The sequence below is a fragment of the Ictalurus furcatus genome, chromosome 18, assembly GCF_023375685.1.
Source record: "Ictalurus furcatus strain D&B chromosome 18, Billie_1.0, whole genome shotgun sequence".
NCBI lineage: Eukaryota > Metazoa > Chordata > Actinopteri > Siluriformes > Ictaluridae > Ictalurus > Ictalurus furcatus.
In genome coordinates, this window is record NC_071272.1 from 17,534,024 (window position 1) to 17,549,146 (window position 15,123).

At 38.0% G+C, this 15,123-nt stretch overlaps 1 protein-coding gene across 2 annotated transcripts in view; it reads left to right on the plus strand.

The window, feature by feature from the left end:
- The window catches only part of usp28 (ubiquitin specific peptidase 28), a 31,764-nt gene that overhangs the window by 5,292 nt on the left and 11,349 nt on the right, over positions 1 to 15,123 (plus strand). The window contains exons 3-18 of one of the 2 annotated variants that reach the window (XM_053649009.1): positions 165 to 288; positions 1,337 to 1,424; positions 1,523 to 1,685; positions 3,868 to 3,954; positions 4,185 to 4,322; positions 5,110 to 5,180; positions 5,274 to 5,350; positions 5,433 to 5,581; positions 6,047 to 6,174; positions 7,166 to 7,261; positions 7,388 to 7,552; positions 10,322 to 10,536; positions 10,850 to 10,872; positions 12,631 to 12,859; positions 14,184 to 14,486; positions 14,568 to 14,686. In XM_053649009.1, the coding sequence (XP_053504984.1) occupies positions 165 to 288; positions 1,337 to 1,424; positions 1,523 to 1,685; positions 3,868 to 3,954; positions 4,185 to 4,322; positions 5,110 to 5,180; positions 5,274 to 5,350; positions 5,433 to 5,581; positions 6,047 to 6,174; positions 7,166 to 7,261; positions 7,388 to 7,552; positions 10,322 to 10,536; positions 10,850 to 10,872; positions 12,631 to 12,859; positions 14,184 to 14,486; positions 14,568 to 14,686 (2,175 nt within the window). Of the gene's footprint in view, positions 1 to 164; positions 289 to 1,336; positions 1,425 to 1,522; positions 1,686 to 3,867; positions 3,955 to 4,184; positions 4,323 to 5,109; positions 5,181 to 5,273; positions 5,351 to 5,432; positions 5,582 to 6,046; positions 6,175 to 7,165; positions 7,262 to 7,387; positions 7,553 to 10,321; positions 10,537 to 10,849; positions 10,921 to 12,630; positions 12,860 to 14,183; positions 14,487 to 14,567; positions 14,687 to 15,123 lie in introns of both variants that reach the window. The other variant, XM_053649008.1, reaches the window with a different exon arrangement.

Sequence of the window (15,123 nt, forward strand, 5' to 3'; positions counted from 1 at the left end):
GCACAAACATACACACTTATGTGGCCTAGAATGAAAAACCAGACTGGTGTTTGCAAATATTACATTGACACCATCTCTTCTGCAGTTAGATTTCAAACACCAGTCCACCAAAGCAGAGGATTAACATGCTGTAATTTATATTTCACAAATATGAAAACATGTAGGAAAGCCAGGGGGACATTAGCCATGCTGTCGGGCTCCTCACCACACAAACAGCGACAAAGGAGCGAGTACCTGCGGAAGCCTCTACTGTGGATTATCACAGAGAATCTTCTAATCAACACAGTAGTAAGATCATCACAGGATACATTACCCAAATCTATTTTCTTATAGCCACTTCCCATTTTGTGAAGCTCAACAACCTTTTGCCGCACATCACAGCTATATTCCTTGGTCTTACCCATTGTTATGAATGACTAAGGGAATTTGGTCTATGTGTTACCTCATATTTATACCCCTGTGAAACAGGAAGTCATGGTTGAACAATTACCTGTTCCTAGTCACCTAGATGTACTAAATAAATGTAAAATATCAATGGGAATATACTTCAAATATATTTTTTCACATGAATTCATAGAGGTGCCAATAATTGTTGCACACGTATAATTAACAAAGATCTTTTTTTATAAACCTGAGTTGTGTTTGCAATTGTTCAATATCCATGAGAGCAGAGTATTTTTGTGAATTTTTTTTTTTAACAAAGATCAAAAGGTTAAAGAATAAAGACAGTTTCAAAGCCTTCTTTGCTCATATTTACCAAGGGTGCCAATATTAGTGGATGGCACTGTACATGTTTTTCTTTGTTAAATATCAATATGTTCTTACATTAGATTATATGTAGAGTCTGCTTTACAAGTCTATGTGAATGAATTGTTACTATAGAAATGATAAGGTATTAGGACGAGCGCATTAATATAAACCTGTGATTTGCCTTGCAGATGGCACTACTGTCAGAACAGCTTTTATAGAAAATTAATCACCACCTTCTGACCAATCAGAATCAAGAATTCATATAATGGGCCCTACCTAGGTTCTACAATGCTGTATGTAATGAGCTTATAGTGAGACATTGTGCATAGGAACAGATAAAGTTCTCCTATAGCAAATATGGACCAAATCAACTGTCCAATTAACTCAGCTTATTATAATATAGATAAATAGATCAGACAGCATTACATCATTTGTGACAATCTGAAATTGCTCAAAGTATACTGAACTCTAAGACTAAAATAATATTGATCAACCTTTATTAATATGGACAGACATCCAGAGTTTATTAGTATTTTAAATAAAAGGCCATTTCTAATGTTGTAACTGGTATAACTCCTGTTTGTAGACGCGGCTAACGATGAACTGCAGGCTGCCATTGAGCTCAGTCTTCAAGAGTCTCAACAGGCCGAGGCAGAGGAAAGAGAGTTCCACAGGTATCCTCACATTTCCCGAAAGCCTACTCGTATCTTAAAAATAAAAAACTGGGAACTATCACTGAGAAACATACTCCAAAAATGGTCATTTTGCACAGGGCTCTGGAGGCCAGTGCTGAGGAGAATGCAGTCTGTGTGAAGAGAAAGGGGAACGAGGTGTCAGGAGAGATGTGCAGTCCCGCAGACTGGATCAGGCAGGAGGGTTGGCCTGTGGGCATCCGCAATGTGGGAAACACCTGCTGGTTCAGCGCCGTCATCCAGGTAGGCAGCTGTCTAAGCTGCACATTTGGATTACTACACTTTGTGCAGTGTTTCTTTGAGTCTGTATATCCTTCAAAACACTGTACAGCTCGGCCAATAATTAAAATTCTATAGATGTTAATTAGTAACACTTCACAATTCACTTTAGACACTCTGTAGACTGTCATGAACTAGTCTATCTAGTCTGTTTAGTACTGCCCTGAATAAGCTATTTCACATAACAGATGTTTACATATAGTCCACAAGACACAAAACTAACTATATTTACACAAATGAACCAGTTCAAAAGTTTACATACACTTGATTCTTAATCCTGTATGTTGTGACCTGGATGATCAACGACTGTGTTTATGTTTTGTGATAGTTGTTCATGAGTCCTTTGCTTGTCCTGAGCAGTTAAACTGCCCACTGGTCTTCAGAAAAATCCTCCAGGTCCTGCACATTCTTTGCTTTTCCAGCATTTTCTTCATATTTGACCCCTTTCCAATAGCTATATGATGTTGAGATCCATCTTTTCACACTGAGGAGATCAAAAAGTGCAAGCATTCACTGATGCTCAAGAAGTCAACACAATACATTCACATCCAGGGGTGTGTAAATTTTTGAACAGGATGATTGGTGTAAATTATTATTTTGCCTCCTGGGAAACATGTAAATATCTTATTTAGCTTCTGAAGGGCAGTGCTAAATGAAAAAAAAAAAGATCTTTAAACAAAATAACAATTTATGAATGTATAATATTCAGTAATATTAATATTACTGGGAAGCCTCAAACTTCAATGTCCTGAAGACTTTCACGGGTCATTTTTGGACTCCTTCCAAACATACTAAATAATTTGTCCCTTTTAAAGTCCCTGTGTTGTTAATATAGAGGCAATAACATTATAAATCTGTTATTTGCAGCAGAATGATTCGATCAGAATCAAGAATTCAAGAGCACTGTGGTATAAAAACCTTAACAGTTCCATTTAAGTCACAAAACTAAGCTAGCTATCTAATTTATAAACATATTTTGCCTAGATGCTTACATTTTTTATAAAATAACTGAGGAAACACTTTAGTTTACTTAAAAAATTATTATGAAGGTATAGTTGAAAGTAAACGCAACATATGAAGCGTCTGAATTTATTTTAATTGTATTTACATATGCTACTAGACCACATACAGTGTGTGTTGAGGAATTTTCTGGAATCTTCTGGTGCATTTCTGTGATGTTGGCTTACATAGGTGTACATTTGTATTCAAACAAAAACCAAACAAAAACACTTCAGCACTTCCTATCTCACCTGTTATCTTGTAATCTAGCCATACTGTGCAATGAAATTACCATCGTTGCTAATGACAGGGGGCTTGAAAAGATGAGCTTCTCTTTCTCTCTGATGCCAAAGCATTCTGGGCACTCTAATTTTATTACAGCCATTCCAGAGTGAATTTAGCCAGGCTTCTCAGATATCTGTGTTGAAATTCAAGTCTTTATTGATATTGATAGACTGCAGAGCTAATTAAATAGTGCAGCTTGATATGCACTGCTCTGAACTCTGAAGGCTATGTTTGTTACAAATAAGTTTGAAATTATAAGATTAACCAAGTTACAAAAGGCTTTTAGTTCACATTTATTCTCTGTAGCACAAATCTAGGGTGTGGTGTTGATGCAAGAGCTTGTACACTGAGCTGGTAAACGCCATTCAGTAAAAGGTCCGCATTGTAAGTAACTGTAAGTTGATATTTGCTGTCAATATAATTTTTAAAATTAATTATATAGTTATTATTAGCTGTCTTGCATTCATTAGAATACATTCCTAGAAAACCCAAATTGTTTGGCTAAATCTGCGTAACTGTTTTTTATTTTTATTTTTTCAGATTTGCTAGAAACAGAATGGCAGATTTCCAACTTGGCATAGGTTAATTGGTGCAGATGTGTGCACTATTCGACTATTAATGAGAGCCGCTCCAGTACTTGACAGCTCATCCGCCCCCAGTCATTTTGTTGTGTGACAAAAAGCATTGATGTTAACCTCAGCTCTGACCCCAGTAATTACCCACTTCGGAGTGTTTTACATCCCCAAATCCACCCCAGCCATTACGCTCTATTGACGAATATGCCTTGTGGTAAATGAAAATGAAATGAAAGCAAATGATATGCATGAGTCATGCGGAATTTTCTCGCTCTTGTTGTTTTCAGTCTCTGTTCCATCTGCCGGTGTTTCGCAGACTGGTGCTCAATTACTGCCTGTCTGAGCGCGTGCTGGAGAAATGCAAGAGCCACTCTGTGAGTAATCAGCCGCCTGCAAGGATCTGGCTCATATTCTGACAAACATTCTAACATTCTCAGATCTTTAGATCCCTTCTGGGATAGAAAAGTGCTTCTGGGAGTACCTTTCAATAAGAGTGTAATTTAGCTAGATTATATATTTGGTGGAATCACTTGTTTGTTGTCTTGGTGAGAAGTACTGTGACTGTATATTTAACGCCCCCATACGTCTTCGTCTTTATATGTAGGAGAGGAGAAACATAGCGTTCATGCAGGAGTTGCGATGCCTCTTTGCCCTGATGGTGGGCTCTAATCGCAGGTTTGTGGACCCCTCTGCAGCTGTGGAGCTGCTCAGGGACGCTTTTAGGACCAGCGAGGCACAGCAGGTACATGTAGGCACTGGTTTAGTAAACAAGGCATAATTGATTATTATGCATAAAAAAAAAGGATGTTGTTCTCAAGAAGCTCTCTCACACAGGGTATTAAACTGTGGAAGGATGCAGTTTAGTACCCTAGGGTACTTACTGAGAGTGAATTAACATTTTTCTGTACATGCCTACATGAAATGTGGTTCTAAGTCTCAAAACTTAGGCCACACAAAACCGAGGGGGTTCTAGGTCACATTTTGTGTGTAGGTGACAAAATGATGCAGCAGGTCACATACATGATGAACCGATGCCAAATTAAAGGAAAAAAGTAGTGGTTGTGTTATGCTGTGGGCATGGGTCTTATCACTGATCACCTTTCTTATGAAGAAACATTTCTTTCCTGATGGGCATGGGCTCTTCCAGGATGACTCTGACCATGTGCACATGGCATAAGAGCTCAATGCATGGTTTGTTGAGGATGAAAATGATGTAAATCATAAGCTCTGGCCTTTAAAGTCACCAAATCTCAACCCATCTGAACACCTATAGGAGATTTGAGTGGCGTGTTACATAGAGCTCTCCATCACCGTCATCAAAACATTAATTGGGGAAATATATTTTGGGCAGAACAGTTCCAGAGACTTGTAGAATCATTGCCCAACATCTTACTAAGGCACTTGATGTTGGTTTTTCATTGAATTTGTCATCCTTATGTCTTTATATGTATGCAACAGATGGTTAAGGTACATACTGATATGGTTAAGTAGAGACTGTGTGAGAGAGGTAACATGCTTGCCTGTTTTAGGATGTTAGTGAGTTCACACATAAGCTGCTCGACTGGCTCGAGGACGCCTTCCAGCTGGCAGCTAACGGCAGGTACGCTTTTGGAAATGGAAAATGGAGCCTGGCTTATTTTTATCATTGAATTTGAATGAACTGCGCTGATATATGGACTTTCTGATTCTCCAGTAATCCAGAAGATAAACAAGACAACCCAATGGTTCAGCTTTTCTACGGGACGTTCGTTGCTCAGAGAGTTCATGAGGGTATAAAAATATAATTTCATTATTGAGGAGGATATGTTGGCTAGATGTTTTTTTCTGAAATTCTATCTTTTGATGAATGCAGGTAAGATCCTCTCCACCATCGAGCAGTTTGGACAGTACCCTCTGCAGGTGAATGGATTCAACAATTTGGACGAGTGCCTGGAGGGCGCGATGGTAGCAGCAGAGATCGAATCACTACACTGTGATCAAACTGTGTCATCTGGACAAGAGGTCAGTGTTATGATCTAAAATAAATCACTGTTTATTATGCAGTTTGATGCTATTATGAATAAACATTCACCATCTACTTTAATAGGAACACCTGTATACCTGCTCATTTATGCAGTTATCCAATCAGCCATGTGGCAGCAGAAGAATGCATAAAATCGTGCAGATACAGGTCAAGAGCTTCAGTTAATGTTCACATCAAACATCAGAATGGGGAAAAAGTGTTATCTCTGTGACTTTAACCATCATCTCACTTTTCCCCATTCTGATGTTTGATGTGAATGTGAACTGAAGCTCTTGACCTGTATCTGCAGGAATTTATGCATTGTGCTGATGCTACATGGCTGATTGGATGACTGCATAAATGAGCAGGTGTACAGGTGTTCCTATTAAAGTGGATGGTGATGCAAATGCCAAAGTATAGTATAAATATGATTTGTGTAAGTATGAAACTATTTTTTTTTTCAGCGATGGTTCTCGAAACTGCCACCAGTGTTGACCTTCGAGCTCTCTAGATTCGAGTTCAATCAGTCTTTAGGACGCCCAGAAAAAATACACAAAAAGCTTGAGTTCCCCCAGATTGTCTACATGGACAGGTGAGAACTTATTGAAGTAGTTAATTCTGTTTTAGCCACAGCGATTTTACAAAGCTTTGTCAATTTATTTTTATTTATTTATTTATTTTTAAAATGTCTTTATAATTATATTTAGATATTTTATTAAAGAAACAGTCAAAAATGCACACGATTTCCCTATTTTGCTAAGTGTAACAAGCTAAGAGATGTTTTGTGTTTGAGGTTTGCTTCTTTAGTTTTACACTGAAGCTACAATGCTTATGTTGCTAACTGAACACATTGGACAGACTACATACCTAAAACTTGCTTCAAACTGTAGCGAGTTGTTCAGACTTTTCTGTATGATTCCTGGCACAGTATAACACATATAGTAAGCTAGCTATTGTTGCAGAAAAAGGCTTGAGTATGTAGAGTATGTCAGGTAAACATAAATAGCTAGCTAGCTAATTAAATTGACAGAATAGTCTTTTTGAGGTTAAAATAAAAGGTACTAGCGATCAAAGCTGGTGTGGTGACCTGTGACATACAAAGAGACATATCACGATCCCATCTATGTAACAGTGCTGAGCTAGCTAACGTAGTAGGTAATTATTGGCTATTATAATAATAATCATTTTTTAACATTTTAATGCTTCAGTTCATTTAATAAAGTCATGATAGCTAACTAGCAGGCTAGCTATCTCTTAGCTGATGACAATTCCTCTCTGTAACCCAAGAAGCTAGTTTTATTTAATACCGTATTCAGTGTTGCAATTAGCTAGCTAGCTATTTATGTTTAGCTGGCATACTTCACTTACAACTACTTTCTGCAATGGTAGCTTAAAAAATATCGATGTTAGTTTTACTGAATTGTTAGCAGCATGCAGGTCCAATTGTAAACTTCGCACACCTAGCATGTTGTGGCTAATTAAATTTGGAGTAGGGGAACGCCTTCCCACTGGAAAATTTGTAAATTTCACTTTGGGTTGAGCAATTGCGCTCACAGTGGCTTTTTTCTTTATTCTCTGAGTAGATACCTTCACAGAAATGTTGAACAGACACATGGAAGAAGAGGAGAGGTAAAAAGGCTCAAGGACCAGTTAACAGTTCTTCAGCAGAAACTTGAAAGGTCAGGAATAAATGACCCAATTTGTCAGCGCTATAAGAGCAGATATATATATATATATATATATTTTTTTTTGAAATGTTACACAGTCTCTGACTTTGCTTTAATAGTTTTCTCTTCGTTTTCAAGCTATAAAAACTATGGTTCCGGGCCGAACAAGTACCCGCTGGCAGACATGCTGCAGTATATTTTAGAGTTCGCCACCTCAAAGCAGACAAACACAAGCACGTCTCCCACGTCAGCCGGACCTGCCAGCACTCCTGCACACACAGAACCCAGCTCAGAACACGCCAGGTAAGAGCCAACACTACAACAACAAATAATATAAAGAATAATAAGTTTATTCATGTAGCTGCTGTATTTATAGCTTATTAATTCCACAGCGCTATTGAATTCTTTCATTCTGATTGGTCAGACGACAGGGTGTTGACTAATATTCTGTAACAGCAGCTCAGACAGTAGTCCCAACTGCAAGTTTTATGTTAATGCTCATTCACAGGGATTTGAACGGCGGACGCTCGACATAAATTATTAACAATGGAAAACATTCTATTAATAAGTTTATAGTCAAGCTTTCTGTAAAGAGATGTTTGTTTAACATTTTTGAAAGGCAGAGGGAAATAGCAGCTTTTCTTCGCAGCATGTTGGAATGTAGTCTGGTCAAATCACTTTGGATGCAGGTCATGAATGTTTTGAGTAATTTGCTGGGTTCTCCAATTCCTGTAACACCTATGTTATGCTTCTTAGGGGACCGTTCACAATTACCGGAAGTATTTGTCAAAATGTGAATTCTCTGTTATTATTGTGTGCATAACAACAGCTGGTAGAGTTATTTTATGACACTGGAAGACAACCAAGTCTCCAGAACTGAGAGAATGGGTTTGTGCAATGGTGGAAGTTGCATCACATGAATGTATGCTCGATAGAGTCAATGGCATTAGGGAGGAGGGGTTATCCGTGTGGGATCATTTCTGGGCTCGTATTAAAAATGAAAGATTGATCTGAATAAATGCAGCAATAGTGGTGGCCGGATCACCTTGTTTTTTTTTTTTCTCCTTTGCTCTAATGTACTTGTTTTTATTTTCTGAACAGGGTTAGATGAGTTTCTATTTGTGTAGTTAGGAGGAATTTATGTTTATTATTTTTTCCTGGTTGGCTTCTGAAGTTTAAACCACTGAAAAAAAAAGTGAGAATAAATACAAAGCAAGCCAGGGTGTCCGTGGGTCCATAAAAAGTCTTCAAATGTCTTCGATTCCTTCATGTAAAAATAAAGCCTTAATTAGCATTAAAGTGTCTTAAATTCACATTTCAAAGGTCTTAAAAATGCAACCGAACCGACACCGTAAAGCAGATTTATATTTTATTTTTTGCTCGTTGCTGTTTGAGATGGTAAAGCCATGCGACTGTGTTGCACTCGAAGTGTGTGTGCGGCTCATCAGTGTTTTAGAGCGGCTCGGTTCACAGTAACTGCCGCTCTACACCAACTTCATCTCTGTCTTTGCTGTGAGTTTGGGTCATTCATAACCTGCATTTAGACACAACATGTGCAAGATTCACTTTGTTTTTTTGTGGGCAGAGGTTTACAGCGTTTCACCTGATTTGGTAATGAGAAGTGAATTTTTTTAATCTGTTGCCAACTAAAAGGATGTCTTCCTGCAGTTTTCTGGCAAAATAAAAGCCACAAGGTCTAACACATAAAAGTGAATTAAGTCAGACATATATTACTATTGTTATATTACTATTTGTACCTCAAAATAAAAAAATTAAGTATTATTCAGTGTAGTAGTAATATTACAAAATAGCAATTTTTTATATATATGTATATATATTTTCCTATTTACAAAAATGTATGTATATTTATAACACTACTTGTTACATTACCCGGACATTAAATTACAATAAAACTTGTAAACACTCCTGCGAGGGGGTTTCCTAATACAGCTGCTGAGAAAGTGATGGTAAATTCGACATTCTTTTCTCTTCTGAATGCTGAAATCCATCTCTCTATTTTTTTCTTCACTTGGAAAGTCATTGGAAGGAAATACTGGATTTTTTTCTTTCACTGTTGGAGCAAATGGTCACACGAAAAGGATATTTGCTCTGGTCTCCCATATACATATAGAAGTTTACCCTGCTATAGTTTACTTAAACCCAGAAATGGGTGTATATGCATGAAAACAATCCATTATAGCTGATCGTGGAGCATGATTGCAGGTCTTAAAATTTTTTGAGAAATGTCTTGAATATGGTATTAAAAATAATTAAATTTGAAGTGCTGATACCTGCAGATACCCTGGCAAATGTAATCCTGATCTCGCCAACCCGTTATTTTATTGTATGTTGCGGCCCGATCTAGACCGGGTCATAACAGAATGTTGTCATTCACATGTACCTTATTAACAGAGCACACACTCATATCTACACTTTTATTTAGCTGTGCTGTTGAGAAGTATCAGTGCATAATAAAAACTGCATTTATATAGGGTTTCTCCCCTGACTTTGTGTGTAATTAATTATTATTATTAATATTATTATAATAATTATTATTATTATTTGTAGATCACCCACAATCCACCCTATTTTTTGCATGCACAGTTTATCCCCTTTCACACACACATTGCCATGCATCATATCAGATCTGAGTACAAGACAGATTTAAAAATGTCTTTACATTCCCATGCTGATATCATCTTAAATATTGCATTTCTGCTTATACTTTGTGAATCTAGTAAAAGAAATCTCAGTTGACTTTACTGGACTTCACATGCAAATAATCATATGATTGACATGGAATTTTACTAATGTGAATTTTAGATGCCACATGTTATATTTCACACACTTTTCACACGTTCACAAATGCATTCTTTATATGAGACCGCATATTCACATGCTGAGTCATCACGTGTTGAGTTCATGTTCAATTTCAAGTCATAACATGGTGAACTGCAGCTTCACATGTTTGTTTGGTTTTTTTTCCCCCCGTGTGATAACACACTACTTTGTGAAAAACATGAAGAAGTAATAACTGAATGAGTGAACTGTGTGCACTGTAATGTTTACTAGCCAAACAGAAGCAGATGATGCCGGCTCATCAGATGGTTCAGGCTGTATACAAAGCTCTACTCAGAGGACGCCCATCCACAAGCCCTTCACCCAGTGTAGACCCCCTGCTGACTGGCCTCAGCACCCGGTGCCCGGCATTGTGAGCGAGGAGGAACTGTGTTTTGTCAGGGGCTGCCTGCAGCGCTGGAGAACCGAGGCAGAGACCAACATGAACGGTGTGTCCTCCTCTTGGCCCTTCAAACACTTACGGTATTTTTGTCTCTTGGTGTGAAGTATTACCTAGACCTCTACCTTTACAAGGAAACAGAAAAAAAGCAATCATTGTTCTCAGCCAGTGTTGCAGAAGCTGTTTTGTTCCTTTCAGCTTCGCAGTATCGACTGTTGTTCATGAGGCCACATGTTGTGCCCTTTACCGTATTGTATTAGAGCACAGCCTTATTTTCCAGCAGATATCCTAATGTGTTTGAGTGTATCAGGAGCCTGGCCTCGGGTGCACCCTATTGATTGCTGTTCTCTCCTTGTGTTCAGAGCTCAAGGCCAGCATTGACAAGGTCAGTCAGGCTCTGGAGGGGATGTACTCAGATAACAGTCTGTGTCAGGTAAAGTCTATATTCCAAAACAGCCCTTGGCTCTACAGACTTCCATTTCTTTTCACAATGTCGTTATTTTCAGTCTGTGACCAAAATGCTGTAGGATTTTAAAAGTTTGAGTGAGTGTGAGTGCAAACATGATAATCATAGGCAGAAATGTTACAGAAATCTGAAGCAAACAATAAATAAATGCACAATCGAGCCATATTTTCATAATCATAACCAAGTCCTAAAATATAATGGTTCTCAATATTTAATTAACTTTGGTCATAACTTGGCAGAGAGTAGTGTAATTGGGGGGAAAAAAGGGGTGAGGTTGGAATAAATACATTATGAGGATGTGTAAATACAGCGTCCTCCATTAATATTGGCACCCTTGGTAAATTCGAGCAAAGAAGGCTGTGAAAAATTGTCTTTATTGTTTAACCTTTTGATCTTTTGTTCAACAAAAATTCACAAAAATACTCTGCTCTCGTGGATATCAAACAACTGCAAATACAACACAGGTTTCTTAAAAAAAGATCTTTGTTAAATATAGGTGTGCAACAATTATTGGCACCCTTATGAATTCATGTGAGAAAAATTTATGTGAAGTATATTCACATTGATATTTTACTTTTTTTTTTTTACTACACCTGGGTGACTAGGAACAGGAAATTGTTAAACAATGGCTTCCTGTTTCACAGGGGTATAAATATGAGGTAACACATAGGCCAAATTCCCTTAGTCATTCATAACAATGGGTTAGACCAAGGAATATAGCTGTGATGTGCGGCAAAAGGTTGTTGAGCTTCACAAAATGGGAAGTGGCTATAAGAAAATAGCAAAAGTGTTGAAAAAGCCCATTTCCACCATCAGGGCAATAATTAAGACGTTCCAGTGAACTGGAAATGTTATGAATCAACCAGGAATTGGACATTTATCTACAGTATATTGTCTCAACGCACTGTGAAGCGGATGGTTCGAGTGCCAGGTTGTGGCTGGAAGTCCGTTTTGTGCCTGCATTTACACTAAGAGGGGATCTCGATTGTTTAATTTCGATCTAAAATGGGTTTCAGAAACCCTCTGACAGATTTTTTTTTTAACTCCACCCTGGTCACTGCAGGCACATTCATCTCTATGCACAAAAATAGCACAATCTGAGCAATATTAGCTCACATCTGATCAAATTCACAATATGCCTATTATAAGTATAAGCTTCATGGGTAAAATAAACTTGCTGGGGAAAAAAAAAACAACCTTTAACTTGAGGTGACAATAACCTAAGACTGATCTGCACTGCAAAAATGACATCTTAGCAAGTTAAAATATCTTGAATATAGTCACATTTATTCATTATTTTCTATTTTACGATGACAATAAAACAAATATGAGATTATTACACCTATTTCTAGACAATAGATCATTCAAGTTTGTCTTGTTCTATTGGCAGATCCTTTTTGTAAATTTGAATCATTTATTTCTAAAAAAAATACCAAATTGGCAAAATTATCTGCCAATAGAACAAGACAATTTAAAGAATGAAATGAGTAAAAGCATTTAAAAATAAGCTGAATAATCTTATATTTGATATATAATCATCTCCTAATAAGAAATATTAGAGATATTTTCTCTTAATACGATATCATGTTTTGCAGTGTGGTATTAGTATGCATGGCTCTTGAGTATAAGTTGTTGCTAACCTCACTGAGAGAGCAATATTTCTCTCTGTGTCTCCAGGTGCCATACAAGCTACATGCAGTTCTTGTCCATGAGGGACAGGCTTCTGCTGGTCATTACTGGGCCTACATCTACGATCATGAACATAAACGCTGGCTCAAGTACAATGATGTAATGGTGACTGAGTCGTCATGGGAGGAGCTGGTACGAGACTCTTATGGAGGAATGACCAACGCCAGTGCTTACTGTCTCATGTACATAGATGACAGACTGCCACACCTCATAACAGGTATCTACTTATTATTAATCAGAGATGGCAGATGTTGGAGGTGCTAAATCAGGGCATAGTCTACACCTCCTTTGTCTATATGTACACTATATGCTTCAAACTTGTGCACCCAAAAGGTGTTAATTTTACAGAGAACTATTACTATGCATGTCATGAAGGGGTCCGTAAACATTTCTTTATAATCCATATGATTGTCAGGGAGGTATTTCTTTTAATAATTTTCTTTGCACTCACAGAAACGGGGCAGTTGAAGAATGGAAAAAGACCAGGCAATGTTTTTTTTTTCCAATCTTCAACTGTCCAGTTTCAGTGAACCTGTGCCCACTGTAGCCTCAGAGTCCTGTTCTTGGCTGACAGGCTTGGAACCTGATGTGGTCTTCTGCTGTTGTAGTCCATCCACCTCAAAGTTCAACATGTTGTGCGTTACATCGACAGTTGTAAAGAATGGTTATTTGAGTCACCATAGCCTTCCTGTCAGCTTGAAACAATCTGGCTATTCTTCCCTGACACTCTCACAGTCACTGAAATCACATTTTTTCCTAATCCAGTGTTTAATTTGTACATTAACTGAAGCTCTTGACCTGTATCTGCATTGTGTTGCTGCTACATGATTGGCTGATAGGAAAAAATGATTAGGTGTTCCTAATAAAGTGGATTTGGTTTAGTTTTGGATCAGTTTCCATTAATTTGTGATATTTGATATAAACAAACATTTCATTTAGTTATTTTACAGGCTTCTTTGCTTCACATATGATTTTTTTTTATGTGTCCTTTTTTTACAGGTGTATATATGAACAATTTATTTTATTAAGGACAAAAAAAAACTTATAATTTGTAGTATGACTATCTTGTAAATAAAATACCTTAAATATTCATATGAAAGCTTACCAAAAAGCCTGCATACAAATAATTAAAAAAAAATCTACTTCTTGCTTGGGTTAAACTATATTTTACAAGTAGAGAGGTCTTTGACTAAGCATAGCAAAAGTAGGAGAGAAACAGCACTGCTGTTATTAATAGTTTGCTATTTTTATTGTATTAACTGGTAACAGGATAGTGGATTGCTTGAAACACTATAAAGGGCAGCATTCGGCCTTTGCACCACCTGCTAATAGGGTTTTGTTGTGAGTTTTAAGGTTGCACTGCAAGATGTTATGCCATGTTTATGCTCTTGGTGGGGGTTTTAAGATATTTGAAATGGTTGTTTTACACTTTGAAATCAATTTGTTGAATTTGTCTTTTCATGTGTGGTTCAACACCCAGTGCATGTGTGTATTCTGAAGTATTGATTGTTTCACTACGCTCTCAATTGTGTTAATGGCAGAGCACACAGACAATGAGACGGGGCAGGTTCTGCAAGGTATGGACTCCCTTCCTCCCATACTGAAACGCTACGTCCGTGAGGACAACCGTTGGTTCGAGCAGCAACTGAGGGAATGGGAGGGGCAATTCCATCAGGTGTCTAAGGAAGAACCGCAGGTTCACATAGCAGAGGATCCCACCAGCAAAGAAGAGAACACTTCAGAACCAGAGCGCCCAAATCTAGAGCCAGAAAAAGAACACGGCCATGAGAAACCTGAAGAACTGACTCCAGAGGCAGAACAGGAGCCGGTCCAGGATTCAGAAGGTCAGCTACTTTTCCAGACAAGGTAAGATTGCTGGTTACATCTGTTGTAACTCATCACATGACAGTGTTTCTGCTTTCCAGAGGCCACAACCAGCGGGGTAGCTCTTGATTCATCACCAGAGAGCAGCGAAGGGGTAAAGGAGGGTACTGAGGATGCCACCTCTCTCAATCTGACCCAAAGCCAGCTGAATGAGAGTCAGGTGAGCCAGTCAATTGATCCTGATTAGAAATAGTTCCCATAGACAGCCCCTGTAAACAGCATGCAGGTTACTGTTCAGAGGAATGGTGTTTGGTTTGCTGATCTACATCAAAACAAGTAGTGATTCGTGTGCTGTTTTCTTATTAAAGCTTAAATACAGATATCTATCTATCTATCTTTCTGTCCGTCTGTCCGTTCCTCCGTCCGTCCATCCATCCAGGACATTTGAATATTGGAAAAACATTGCTTGGTCTTTTTCCAGTCATGTACTCTCCAGATTCAGTGAGTCTCTACCCAGTGTAGCCTCAGATTCCTGTTCTTGGCTGATAGGAGTGGAACCCGGTGAGGTCTTCTGCTGCTTTAGCCCATCTGCCTCAAGGTTTCACGTATTGAGCATTCTGAGAGGCTTTTCTTTTCACCATGGTTGTAAAGAGTGGT